Source organism: Homarus americanus, unplaced genomic scaffold, assembly GCF_018991925.1.
Source record: "Homarus americanus isolate GMGI-L3 unplaced genomic scaffold, GMGI_Hamer_2.0 scaffold1024, whole genome shotgun sequence".
Lineage (NCBI taxonomy): Eukaryota > Metazoa > Arthropoda > Malacostraca > Decapoda > Nephropidae > Homarus > Homarus americanus.
In genome coordinates, this window is record NW_024715228.1 from 1,400,237 (window position 1) to 1,415,419 (window position 15,183).

At 38.3% G+C, this 15,183-nt stretch overlaps 1 protein-coding gene across 2 annotated transcripts in view; it reads right to left on the reverse strand.

Moving 5' to 3' along the window:
• Window positions 1-15,183, reverse strand: part of LOC121855286 — a 31,412-nt gene that overhangs the window by 15,966 nt on the left and 263 nt on the right. For both annotated transcript variants that reach the window (XM_042350167.1, XM_042350173.1), the window contains exons 2-11: window positions 11,870-12,083; window positions 10,903-11,040; window positions 10,356-10,457; window positions 9,359-9,567; window positions 8,748-8,961; window positions 4,953-7,558; window positions 3,779-4,382; window positions 3,325-3,470; window positions 2,460-2,600; window positions 1,593-1,779 (exon numbers count right to left, since the gene is read on the reverse strand). In XM_042350167.1, the coding sequence (XP_042206101.1) occupies window positions 1,593-1,779; window positions 2,460-2,600; window positions 3,325-3,470; window positions 3,779-4,382; window positions 4,953-7,558; window positions 8,748-8,961; window positions 9,359-9,567; window positions 10,356-10,457; window positions 10,903-11,040; window positions 11,870-12,064 (4,542 nt within the window). In that variant the 5' untranslated portion in view covers window positions 12,065-12,083. The remainder of the gene's footprint in view (window positions 1-1,592; window positions 1,780-2,459; window positions 2,601-3,324; window positions 3,471-3,778; window positions 4,383-4,952; window positions 7,559-8,747; window positions 8,962-9,358; window positions 9,568-10,355; window positions 10,458-10,902; window positions 11,041-11,869; window positions 12,084-15,183) is intronic.

A 15,183-nucleotide genomic window follows, 5' to 3' on the forward strand; every position in this document is an offset into this window, starting at 1 on the left:
CTGGTTCCGAGGCAGAGGGCAGATTAGTTGCCCTCCGGTGAATCACTTTCACTACTCGCAGAGGTTTGCAGGGCCTCCCAGACAAACCCCTAGAAGTCCATATCCTCACTGTCAATATCACTATCACTGACTTGGGCTGGTTGTGGTTGTGGTGGGTTGCGGGCGAGGAAGTCCTCAATACTACGTTGACGACTAGCATTGATGTTGTCGAGATAGATCTGGATATACGGCTCCATAACTTTCGACAGAATGTTATTAAGACACTTCATACAGATGCTTGTCTGGGTCGTTGTCAAGGATGAGCTTAATTTTCTCCCCCAACTCGATGATTTCCTTCACATTATCATGGCTTGGTCTAGGTAATTCAATGTTTTTCTTGGGTGGTGGGGGTCCCGCGGAAGCCATTGTGAGGGGAATAGCGGGCACAAGAGAGAACTGTATACGCGGACTGAGAACAATGAGACAGGCCCGGCTAGGTCAGCGACTTCTACCCTCTGGTGGCAGGGCACGTCATGTTACATTAGACCAATCACAGCTAGCGGCGGAGAGAATGAGTGGGTGGTAAGGATGCATGGCCCAATCACAGTCCGATACATCAAATGACGTCAGCGATAACATAAGAGCGGCCTAATGCGCACCACTCACCGCACCGCTTCCCGCGTGTGGTCAAGAATGGACCGCGTGAGTAAAAAATGGTGCGGCGGTCTGGGCCTCTCCAGCCGCTCGCCGCGTAAATGATGAAATTTACCACGTAATTAAAACATTTCATTCTGGCAAGGCACTGCGTAAATGACCAAATGCGCAAACAAAACCCGCATAAATCCAGACTATACTATACTCTGTACTTAAATATAAATTAAGAATAAATATTTGATTTGCTTTAATAACACAAAAAAATTAATAAATGTAGAAGATTATCTGAGTTACTTAAAATATGAGGCTTAACAATATCTCTTCTTGTTTCTTACAGGGCTTGGTGCCCATATTTCACAAATTCAGGCTTAATAACTGGACTGAAAAAACAATGCAGTATATGACATGGGGAATAAATATGGTGATGTTGCCTCAGTAACTAAAATTTCCCAATACTTGTATTAACATTCAGGCACCATGACACATACCATGTGTCCATTATAATCTCATCCAATTTGCACGGACACAAAAATTGCATCACTTAAGAGAAAAAATTCAAGAAAAATCTAGTAATTCCGATTGCCACTTGAGCTTTGGGTACATCATTCCTGTAGACCACCTTTCTCGTGGTAAACCATCACTAATTATCTACATGGCAACTGTCCATAGAGCAATGCCATAAAAGGTTGAGTGAGTGAGCCCTTTAAAAATGTTATCTTGAAATCCACCCCACACACTTGAACCTTCCATGGTGCAGTGTTTGTAAGTGTTTTTAAAGAGTTCGTTATTTATTTTTTATGATATTATAATTACAGTACAGTACAGTATTCAAATTTGTAACCGTCATGTATGTAAAATGTGTATTGTGTAATAATGCCCTTCTGTGGATATCATAAACATCTGAGCTATCTGTAAATGCAATGGAAAGGCTTGGTACAGGATAAACTACAGCCACTAACCAGTTTGAGATACAGCACAGCATCCTCTGGTTCATCTTGACAAAGTTTTATCTGGGACTGGAGCCAGCGTAGTCGTGTGTGGAACTGGGGCGTCTCCTCCACCCACACATCCCCACGCCCCAGCATCAGCATCAGGTGCACCAAGTCATCCTCCAAGTGATGGCAATTCTCAGTGAAGATTTTATTCCTGCACAGAAAAAAAGATCACCGAACAGTTAAATAAAATCGACTCATTCCTTTACAATAAAACAAATAATCTAGATCAACTGCAAGATTCCCATTTTCTTCAGAACCAAAAAATTTTCAATTTACTAAGATACCATTGATAAAGGTTTTGTACATCTTTTCTCTTTATGTTGCCAATAACTGAATAGTAAACAGTGTTTATTAAATACTGAAGAGTACTGATATGATATACATACTGTATTATTATTACTGTAAACAAGGTAAACTCTCATTTGGTTGCAAAGTACAACCCCTTGTGTACAGTCCCCCTCTGAACTGAATAAAATCATCTGGCATTAGCCAAAGAGTACCTCAAAAGTGGTGTTCCAGTAGTGAAGGGATTAACATGAACAAACCTGATGATTCAACTATGCACACAGTGAGCTAATGCAAAACATTTTAATCAATGTAAACGCTAAGGATTCAATTTGCATACTGTATTGTACATTTACCCGGTAAGTTGAGGATATGGGTACATTTGTGAGGATATCTTTATTAATTTTTGCATTGTGCTGGAACTATTTTCACTTGTATTTCACCCGTCTCCCTTGTTTATTCTCCATTTTTCTGTGAGGTTTTGGTTTACTTTGATCCACCCTACATAAGAGTAACACTTAAGAAGGAAAACAAATGTATAGATACCTGGCAGATGTATGGCTTGATTTAGAGGATAGGTGGAGGCTGACTACAAGTTCCCAATGTGTAAGCGAGAGGATGGAATCCTGGTAGAGCCTTATCTGGTCCTCTTTCAGACTCAAGGCTGACCCATGAAACACGTGATTTCTGTTGGAAAACTCATTAATATTAAATATTTTACAAGGCATATTACAAGTCAAAAAAGCATATACACTGTTGTTAAACAGCAACTCAATAAATAACTCCCTGCATTAAAACCCCATAGCTGTATAAAGTCTTATTTTCTAGTCTCCAGAGTCTCACTCTTCTAGAGCTCCTCTTGGAGGGGGTCATTTTATGGTAATTTTCCGTGTTGATTAGCCATGATTGCCTCATGGCAGGTCACCAGGCTGCAAGGTCTCCTACAGCCTCTCTTGTCTAGCTCTTATTTCCAAGCCACCCTACCCCTGATTTTTTTCCTTTACTTTATTCCCCGTGTTCTCCAGAATGTTTTGTTCAATCTTTCTCTCCTATGATTTATGCTGTCTCTCTCCATCCACTAAACCACTACAATGCCCCTGTACACCCTCTTTATTTTTCTCTACTCTTGTATCCTTCTCACATCCAAACCATCACAATGATCCAATCTTGACAGCCCAAACAAAACTACAACAGTAATGAGAGCCATCTGGCTTTAAGGCAAAGCTAAAATCACAAACCTTACTCTTCCTAACAGTTACTGTTAACTTCTTTCTGTCTTACATTCTGTCAAAACCATTCACCACCTCCATGGTCACTCTCCAGAAGGAGGACTGTATCCTCACCATACTCACATGTGGCTCCTGCAACTTTTTTAAACCTTTAATAATGATGACAATCCACTGACATTTACCTGACCCGAGGATACATTTCTATGAACATTTTTGCTGCCATGACGGGCCACAGTTTTCCGTGTTTCTTCAAAAGTATCCGCAAAAACTGCTGACTCAAGTCAAGAATTCCACCATTCTCCTCATGACGCATAAGAAATGCTTCAACCTAAAGAATATAATTGAAAACACCATATTAATAATGCTTACCACTTTCATAATTTGACAAGTTAGCCTGGTTATCTTGTACATAAATTTACAACCAGTAAAATAATACACAGTATAGGCACTTTCAAACCCTCAGAAACTGATATGCATGGAAATTTTGCAAAATAATACTGCAGTGAGAGATAATGTATTGGAGACCAACACGAGCTATACTATACTTGCCTGAAGATATTAAATCCTCCTATATACACTCTATGAATGTGTAATTTTCACAGACAGACTGTCAACTAAAAACAATATTTTAGCTACCTGTTCTTCCTCTGATGATGAATTAATGATGACTTCGTCTCTCTTTTTCCTGATCTCTGCATTACTGTCTTTACACTCATCTTTGGCTGTGCATTTCTTAGGAGTTTCACTTACAGGCACTTCATGTACATCCATTTTTTCCTGAGCATCACTAACTTCTGCTGTTGTGCTGCCTTCAGGTTTTACTGTACCAGGGTCCATTTCTAAGCTCTTGGATGTTGGATCAGTATTATCAGGTGAAATGCTGATTTTCTCTTTACTTTTAGCCGACGGGGAAATCCTCTCCTCTTCAGCAGCATTCCCTTCCTTGCTATTGTTATTTTGACTGTCAATGTTACTAGTGACTACAACTGTGTCATTTATATTACCAGATCTATCATTATTGGTAATATTTTTACAGTTACTATTTGTATTGCTGGACACAATTTTCACAGGTCCAAGTTTATTGTCACATGGACCATCAGGTGTACCACCAGGCTGGTCAGTTGTGGTGCCCTGAATGTTGCTAACAGCGGCAGGAGTAGATGAACAATTACTGATGGTATCTTGTTGGGGATTTTGCTGCAGTGTCTTCCTTCTGGTTTTATCGTCAGTGCTAACATTCCTATTGGGAAAAATAAGTGATTATATTAATGCCTGAACTAGCACAAGAACTTCATTGCTAGCTGAAATGGAAATGTTTTTCTGCAAATGGTACACATACAGACAAAAAGATTCACACATGTATAAATGTACACACATACATACATTCTCTGAAGTGTTTTAACAAACAAAACCATCAACAATGATGGACTGATCCTGATATCTTAGTTTATACCTGAGCACAGGTTGGGTAATTGCAGTTAGTCCACATCTACAGGGATGAAAACCACAGGTCTGGTCCCCTGACTTGCATGACTAGTTTTAAATTAGATGCATCTTGCAATGGCATATTTCAAATCAACTACCACTGAGTTCACATAAAACTAGGAAAGAGAGAACAGAACTCTAAGATGAAGATAAACTCATAATCTTGGTGGACATTATTTTCATTACATTTCATGTTATTTCTCTTGAACCTTCAACTTAGGGCATGAATAAAAACACAATCACAATACTGTAGCAATAACACAAACAAAGAATTAATAAAATATATAATACTAACATTATTTTGTTAGAGAGGTAAAATACTCACACGAGTGATGCTGGCACAAAGCTCCGGAAGAGATCTCCCCAGGTCAGGTACTCTGCCTCCTCAACTGTTCCTAGTAACTTGGAAGAGATTGTTCGCCTGCGCCGTTTAGCATCGCGTTCTTGTCGTCTACCCCAATAATCAAGCTGTTCCAGTTCTCTTTCTAAGCCTCGTTTATGACGCTTGGATTTTCTACTGGCCCCTACGCTCGTTTGTGACTGTGATTCTTCTGTCTTGTCAGATGCCTCTGCAACAACATTTTCATCTGCTGCATCTGGCTGCCCATTCTGTAAATTACTGGCTGACTTTTCCTCTGCAGTTTTATTTGCTTTTACTTTTTCAACCTGATTCTCTGTGACATTGTTTTTGCTTCCCATGTCATTCTCCAAGTGAGCTGTACCACTCTCACAGTCATTCTTGTTTTCTTCTGTTGATTCTCCTCCTTCTTGCTTCTTCTTTTTAAGTATTTGTGTCTCCCCATTATTCTCTTCTTGACTCTCATTCTCTTGGCCCTCTTCATCTTCCTCTTCAGCATCTCTATCCTCTTCAGTCTCTTCTACTCCTTCCCGTTCTGTTTCATCCTGTTCTTCTAAATCTTCCTCCATTGCATTAGCTTCTTCTTGCTCAGATCCTTCATCCTGAGTATCTTCCTCCTCTTGTTCGATACCTTCCTCTTGATCTATTCCTTCTTGGTCCATCCCATCATCTTGGTCCATTCCATCTTCCTGGTCCATCCCTTCATGCTCTGTTCCTTCTTCTTGGTCTGCACCTTCTTGTTCTATACCTTCCTCTTGTTCTGTCCCTTCTTCTTGATCTGTACCTTCATGCTCCATTCCTTCTCCCTGGTTGAGTCCTTCCTCTTGGTCCATCCCTTCTTCACCATCCATAACATCTTCCTGACCCATATCCTCCTCCTCCTCTTCCTCATACACACCACCGTCAAAATATTCCACGTATTCGCTGTCGTAGTCAAAGTCTGTCTCCGGAAGTCCTAATATTTCCGTTGGTTGAAGAGCCATGATACCTTTCAGCGCATTTACAGCTGCTTCTGTCTCTGTCACTTCCGAGCTCATCACACCTTCCTCTTCCAAGCCTTCCTCCTCTTCCTGTAACAATTCATTTTCTCCTGATCCACCATCTTCGTCCCCCTCTTCAGGTTCAGCTTCCACCTCTTCCTCCTCCTCATCTTGTTTGTCTTCTTCCACTTCCTCAGCATCTTCATCTTCTAGTTCAAAGCCTCCACACAAAAGAACTGCCTCTTCCCCATGTATGTCAGCAGGCACTATGATGTCCTCTGTTATCTGATCCATTTTGTTACCATCCCCACTCAGTCCATCATCTGTTGGATTCTTTGAGCTGGTGTTTCTATTTTCCTTATCAAGGTCTTGTGGGAAGCTGGATTCTTTTTCAATTTCTTTATAATTTTCTACACTTCTTATATTTATATCATTACTAGGGACAACAACTTTTTCAATTGGAGAAATATCATTTAAATTTTCCTCAGAAATGTCTCTTTCCTTGTGATCAATGTCCTCATCTTTACTTAAACTTTTGGGAAATTCAAAATTTTCAGTTGTACTTAATGCCACTGATATCATTTCACTTAAAACTTCAGAATTTGAAACGACTTTGTTCCCTTCATCTTGCTTCTCTACTTCTTTATTATTCACTGCCACAGTCTCAAGAATAGATTTCTCTTGAACCAAATTCTTAAATTTGTCTTCATCAGTTACACCAGAAGCAAAACCTTGAAAATCATTTTCAGACTCTACACTTACATTGAGAATCTTTTTGTATGAATCTAACTCTCCTGTACATTCTTGTGTCTCAGAATTCTTCCCCTTACTGGTTACCACATCTTTCATTACTGTCTCATCAACTTTACAATCTACATTAATATCCTTTTTCTGCAAGGAGTCCTCATTTGGCGTAATTTCCTTTGCTACACCAGTTGATTTAGAGGGACTAGTCTTCCCTGATGCTTCTGCATCTTTAAGCATATCCTGTATGCTGTCTTTGTGAGAGTTCATCCAATCACTTTTTGCATGTTCCAAGTCATTCTTAACAGCACCAGTGACTATAGCTTCCACTGGCTGGTTATCATCCTCTTCACTGCCTTTCCAGTCATCATCTGGCCGAGAAAATGTGTCACTATCTATTGATCTCCTCTTTTCACCGACCCTGAAGGAATCTTGACTTTCCCCGAGCTCAATAGTACATCTACGGCTTGATATGCGAAGAGGACTTCCCTGGAAGCCCTCTTGTAATTTTGGTACACATACATTCCATTTTTCTTCACTATTCAGGCATTTATCTAAATCATTTTTATCTTCTGGTTTACCATCTCTCTTTCCATCTTGACATTTGTGATTTGGATCATTTTCCTCATCATTTTTGGAAGTACCATGTTTCTCTTTCCTATTGTTAGCATCCATTTCTTTTTCCTCTCTATTTTGTAAACTAACATCACTTTTTCCTTCTTGAAATGCTTCTGTCTCTGCATTAGTATCTTCAAGTGTCTCTTTTTTCTTTGTTTCAATATCATTTTCACTATTTTTCTCTTCTTTTGGTTTTAATGCGTCAAATACATCAATTCTTGCGGCAAATTCCTGAAAATAACAATACCTATAACATGGTTCATTGAATAAATTATTACATCTACTAAATGTCAAGATAAACTTCTTCTTTTTTTTGGGGGGCCTGCTATAGTACAGGATGGCCAGGACCTAGATCAAACAGACTCTATCACACATTATTATTACTTAATCTCTTTAAGTGTCATACTATGCTGTTCCCTTCAAGACACTAAGACCTCCATCTAGTTTATCCATGTCACTCACACAACCCAGCAGCACACAGAGTATCCCCCCCCCTCCCACCCCCCGGCAAAAAAGTAAGCAATTGTGTGGATAAGGCAAGAGCGTGAGATGAATCTGTGTTTCACCTTAGACCAACACAGAAGGGAACATGGGAATAATAAAGCATTACTGTACAGTCATAAGGTATACAAAGGAGTGACTATATTCTAGGTAGAGAAATGGAATGCAAGTTTTTAAAATATAATTGCTTGTTTCTCCTTGAGACTGAACTACTTTGTAAGATTGTCCAGCTGTACAGGGAAATTCTTAGCAGTATGATAGGAATAAGAAGTGGTGCTCTGAAAAGAGATAGTATCTTCAGATCTGAGTTTTCTGGTACTAATGTGTACACTAACAATAAAAAAAATAGTTTATGAACAGCGATCACTTGTTAACTACGTCTCTCTCAGCTAAGACTATACATGGTCTCTGTGTTGATGTTCCAAACTGAATTTAAATCCCTCAACAGAAACTTCAGAATGAGAAGCAGCATTCGGAAGTTTAGTTGTGGAACACACAGTGAGATTCAAGAATTAAAATCCTCCCTCCCTCACCCTCTAAAACTTCACAATCAAACCAACCTTTCAAATCCTACCTATGGACAGGATAATATTGATATGTACCAGGTATTTCAAAACCATGCTCATAAGAATTAAATCATCCATGAAAACAGTGATTTTGAGACCTGCCTCTATGATGAGTATGCAAAAGAACAGAAAATTTACTTTACAGTAACTCCATTGTTAAAGTCACTGAGCAGGTTGATGGTGTAATGTGAATAAGCTGGAACAAGTCAAGTAATAATTCAGTACATGTGTGAAAATCACTGACATTTTATCATTCCAATAGTGGCCAATCAAAGCCTTAAGTAGCTACAGTATACACAATTGGCATCTGTCATAATCAGCCGCCACCCGTGAACAAAATTTCTCTCTCTTACCAATCCGTCAGCATCAACAAGACGATCATATGTGAGGATAAGTGCCTGTCCAAGGTCAGCCCATGAAAGCTTTGACATAGGCTTCCTTAGCTGTTGAAGCTGAAGGGGGGATGGTGGTCGCAGAACTTTACATGGAGGACGCAGAGCTTCACATGTTGCTATGAACTTATCTCCTATGGCTTTATCATAGTCCACCCCTTTGAAGAGGATCGAGCTGCAAAGTAATAACACATGTAAGAAAAGAAGAATTAATTAAAAAGGTTAAGCATAGGAAAATACAGTACAGTATGTCCACCAACATAGTTCATCAGTCCTCCATTATCCCATCTGCATATATTGTACATCCCATTTTTCATGATTTTCTTTTTTTGAACTATGAATCACCCATTCTCATCTTTCTTTCAGCACAGCAGCTATGGTACTTAAATAATTAGAAATACATAACCAGTTGATGTTGTGCTTTATCATCATCATTATTCATAAAATTGATGCGCCTTAACCTAAACATTTATTAACAAGGGTATCCCTGTACTCTTGGGTCCATAGTACTTTCTTGATCTTGCTGTATGTTCTCATATAACTATTGCATTGTAATGATAACAGGATCCTACCTGTCATGATAGAAGAACTTGACATCTTGGGTGAGTGATGGCTGAAGTTCAAATATCTTATCCTTGAATGCATTGGCTTTGATGTAGCCTGGATCACGGTGAAGAGCAGATATGGACAGCCCAAGGCAGTCCATGTACATCTCCAGAATGAACAGAACAGATAACAGCTGGTCAAGGCATGGCCAGTGTTTGGGGTTGACATTAAGGCCCTGAGGAAAAAAATAAATCATCATAAGTGGTGAGGAAAAAAATAAATCATCATAAGTGGTGAGGAAAAAAAATAAATCATCATAAGTGGTGAGGAAAAAAAATAAATCATCATAAGTGGTGACTTCTCAGATTAAAAACTTTCAGAAAGACTTAATATTCTAACATACTACACTATACGTACTGGGCAACAGAAGGAATACAGTATGTATACTGTATAAACCTACAACATAAATCTTACTTAAATAAAACACCTTGATAAACTGAACCGCACAATGCACATGGGAAATGAAAATCACCTGCCCGACCCAACTGGAGGCAACACAGTAGGCAGAAAACAAGGTAAATTGCTTCTGACTGATGAGGTAAGTGCAAAAAAATAATAATAAAATAACATTAGCATAAAAACCTACAAAAATAAGAAAATAAAACAATAACACAAAAAAAAAATTCTGCAACAGGCAGGAGGGACCATCTCCTCCCAGCAACTTCCAAATCCCCTAAATGACCACTGACTATAGTACTGTACTGTACTGTATAATATTATGCCTGATAATTCCATGAAATAATTTGCTTAAAATGTATCATGTTACCCACACAGGAAGGAAAAATTCAGTACAGTACTCTTGCGATATAATGATTTCGTCACAACTTTATGAGTGGCTAAGCACAAACCCATTTTCACCCATTTTCACAAAAATCCCCAAAAGAAGCATTCTCTGCCCTTCACCAAAATACCTCACCAATAAGAAATAAAAGATACAAGAAAGCAGCACAGTACTGGACATACTTCCTGAAATGCAACTAAAGCCAGTTCAAAGTCCTTCAGTTTGATTGCTGTGGCTCCAAGTCGCTGCCAAAGAGTCACTTCTGTATTGTCAAGTTGTACAGCCTGAAACAGTTAAATATATTAAATGATAGTATTGCCTGAGTGGAACAGAAACACTAAACATGCTTTACACTATAAAAATACTTGGCTTCCTATAATTTTAACCCGAATATATGGAAACAAACACAGCAAATATGTGGACAGTAACAGACACGCAGTTGTTAAGGCACGGTACAACCCCAGTGGACTATTAAACCTAAATGAAGCAAGTAGTGGTACTGTACATTCAACATAGATTGTCTGTTCTTTGTGTGAAACCTAAGATGGAACAGGGTAGAGGCAATGGTGTATACAATTTGTGCTAAAATTTCACCTTCCTAGCCAAAAATGTGCCTCAGATATCATCCGGACAACCAAGAAACACACAACTAAACAGAGACGGAATGGGAGAGGTGTGGTGTATACTATGATAAATAAAATGCTTCTTATCATTTATAGCATACTGTACCTCTAAGTAGTATTTGGCTGCCTGATCATTATCACCTTGTTTAACAGCAAGGTTACCAAGGTTCTTGAGGCACGAGTATCGCAGTGCTAAATCCTGAGGTAAAACACCTCCAGGCTCAACACCCTCTGGCCAACATGCCTGAAATGTACAGTAAAGTAAATTTGAATTTATATTAATTATTTAATACTGATCTGTTGGATGGAAAATCAATTATGTAACAATGGTAAACATAAATTTGAAGAGTACATACCTAGGTATTCCTGTAAATCAATTCAACAACTGACTGTCTTTCTTCAAGCGATTACCAATACAGTACATTATTCATATCACAGTTGATCAGTTTGTCACCAATATACAAGAAACAAGCAAATATTTATATACACGAGCTCCTCCTATTGCAGTAGCATTTTCCAAGGTGAGAGTAATCATCTTTGTCTGTGCCACAGTGGACCTTAATGACCCAGTCAGCACATATCAAAACAATCAGCTGTCTGTAACCTTACACACACCTTGGCATCAATACCGTACACGGTCTAGACTTAATGGGTTGTGAATTTATGGAGTTACTTTTGAAATATCTCAAATAATAGAAGTAATGTACAGTACTTTATTAAGTTAAGTTTCTATCAACAGAAAATTTGGGGACCAGAAAACTTCTGTAATGTGGATAAATAAATAAAGTGAACTTGTGTCCAAGGAAAGCATGTAACATCAGGAGGTTACTCAGTATATCAAGAAGACACCTAAAAACAGGTTTCAAGACTTACATAACTACCTTTTGATGAGAAATTAACTACATGTGCAGTACTAGGCAACTGTGGCAAACTGCAGTGAAACTACCTGTATGATGCCTGCTAATTACGACAAGTTAACTGATTCTAAACAGTATATTTTGACCCTTTATGATAATGAAGGAAGGAAAACAAAAATATTGTATAAATAATGTCACAGTGTACAGGGTATCTACCTTTTCAATATAAGGATTTTGAAGAACTTGACAGAAGTATTCCTGAGCATCTTCTAGGTTTCCGTGAGCTAGATACCTGATAGCTTCATTATATGACTTTGTGGCCTGAGCCTCAAGGGCTTCTCGTGTAGGTCCAATATCCTCCTCCTCGCTGCTCCCCAACGACCAATCATTCAAAGCTGCAATTCGGGTCATTCTCCTTACTGTCCTTTATCTGTAATCCAAATACAATACCAATTATAGAATCATCTCTTCACATCATCAGACAATGAGTCACCTTAGAGTGACATATTCCCTCACCTGTGGCTTATAAGATCATAAATGACTACCAAATATCACTGAAGCAGAACCATCTTTATTCTTCCACCCATATACTTATACTATACACCACATTCCTCTGTAGATTGTTAGAGTTGGTTTTACAAACTCATAATCACAGATGGACATAAAAATCCCTTACTTTATCACCCATATGACCTGAGAGATGAGTAAAACAGTCAAAAAGTCTAAAAACCTGTGTGCCAATTGAATCTTATTGGCCAACTACTCTGTGTACATCTCACCACTCCAGACACTGGATACTTACTCTATAAAATTAACTTGTAAACCTAATCCAACTATAGCCTGTTCACTCAAAGCTTGCAACTGAAGCCTACAGTCAGTTTATAGCAAGACAGCCGATTGGTTGGCAGATGACACCCAAAAAATCACTACAATTCTTCGGTATTTAATCTATCATATTTATATTCTGATATTCTAATGGATACTATACAGCCAAACTAGCTTAATGTGGAGTCCATCTTTACTAAACTCAATACTGTACGGTAAAGGAAAAGTAGAGTTAGCACCAGAATGCGTTTATATATTTCGTTCATATTTTCCACAGTTGTCCTTTGGATGATATTAACTAATAAATATTTGTGTTTCCTTTTTCTCTATCTATAATCATAAATCACCTGTAGTGCACAGGGTATGAAGGATGAGGAATTGCAGGGCAAAAAAATGATCATACGACACTTAAATTGAGTCTCTACAGTACATGATTTGTACGCTAAGAATAAGTTTAGGGATTCTCTTAATGTTTTCAAATATGGTATGATTTTACTTTAGGACATAGTGCACCCCAAAGTTATAAACTACTACTAACATTTAGAACTCACTATTCTGAGCATTTTGAACCCCATATATACATGGCGGAAATGGATAATAGCTACACAATTTAATTTAATTGATTTTACAAAGTTTTCAGTCTTCATTCTGTGAGGAGATGTTATCAGCGCATCACGCATGCGCAATATTGACTGACGTCATCCAGTTGTGACCTATGATGTATCGATATCATCATGCAAATTTTTTTTGGACCAATTACATTTGATTTTTTTTTTCAAAGGAAGCAGCCTTAAGTAGGGAGTAGGCAGCTACCAAACAGGGAGGTACTACCGCCTGGGAAGATATTGGAAGTATAATATGTTGTCTAATGGTAGACCCTGCTGCCATATGGCATCACAAAAATTGTGACCAAGTCCCAGGTTGCTGATCTGACTTTCTGCCTCATTTACACACAATTGCAGGGTCTTAATTGTTTCTCTTACTACTGGCAACACAGCATGCTGCATATCGTTTCTCACTCTTAATTTACTTTTTCGTTTGTGTATTTATTTATGGTTATTATTAGTTTTATTTGGGGTTATAATTTTTATCGATTTTATTAATTATTAATATTATTATTATATTTTCGCCCCCCAGGTCCTGATGTGGGTCAGTGACCTGTGCTCGGGTGGGCTAATCCCCGTAAAAAAAAAAAGCCAGGGCAATTTCATTGACCAGTCTCACAAAGGCCGTGGTCGAGGTTGGTTATCATTTGTGCTCCTAAGATTATTTTAAGTTTATTGCCGCATTTTACGAGAAAGATGATCATTCTATCCAATTCTTACGTATTCACGGTCCTTCCACTTCTAACTAAGGTATTGTGCTTTTGGACATGGTGCGCCCCAAAGTTTTTAACTACTGAAACATTGAGGTTAGTTTGAGCTAGGCTTACCGGGGGTCCGGGGGAGGAGCTCCCGGCTAGGGATTGGGTTAGATTAGGTTAGGTTAAGTTTTGTTAGGTTAGATGTCTCGTTTTTGTTTTCTCCCCCACCCAAAAAGTACAATTTCCCAGGCTTTTCCCAATTATTGTTGAGGGGTCGGGGTGGGGCAAAAACTAACAATTTCCGCCAAAAATGAAGGTCAGATTAGTTTAAAACACACCATAATGCATTGGAAAAACATATTGGTCAACCCCTAGGAACTCATGTCCTAAATTAAAATTTACCTTAAATACTGAATGTTATCATCATAATAAGTATTTTTAGAGGTGACATTTACTAGAACCAAATAGGACCTGACTTAAGCAACCAAACAAATCTACCTTCCTTCTTTGTGTACGAACCTCTGTCCTGCGTGGCAGTGAACAGTGGCATTACCCACATGAATCTGACCTATATATAGTGTCAATGAATATGATGCATTCTTTGTGTACGAACCTCTGTCCTGTATGGCAGTGAAAAGTGACATTACCCACATGAATCTGACCGACGTATATGTATGTATGTGTGCGTGTGTGCATGTATATGTACGTGTACATGTATATGTGTATGTATATACGTATATGTATGTATATGTGTGTGTGTGTGTGTTTACATATATGTATATGTACTGTCAATGAATATGATGCAACTCTTTGTGTACGAACCTCTGTCCTGCATGGCAGTGAACAGTGACATTATCCATATGAACCTGACCTATATACATTTATAGTTGTTAATGACTATGATGTATTTCTTTGTGTGTGAACCTCTGTCCTGCGTGACAGTGAGAAGTGATACCACCTGTCAAGACCTGACTGAATTACTCAGAATAGGCAAACTGTACTACAAGCTTTGTCAATAAATTTGTTAAACTTAACTACCTGACCTTACCTATCAACGCATGTTGTTGTCTGCTCTGTTTGTTTACATCCAACCCACTCAGTGCGTTCGTACACCCACGTCCACAAAAACGTAAAATTACACCATGACATTTCAACAAAGTTGCTTTCATTGGTACCATGTATCAAAATATGTACTTTTTGTTAAATATGGCGAAGATCTGGGGGCGGAGCCCCCCGGCTAGGAAATTAGATAAGGTTTAGTAGGTTTCTTTGGTTAGTTATGTCAGATTCTATTCGGTTCAAGTAAATGAACGAAATCTGGTAATAGTGCTGTTCTCATTCATAATATATATATATATATATATATATATATATATATATATATATATATATATATATATAT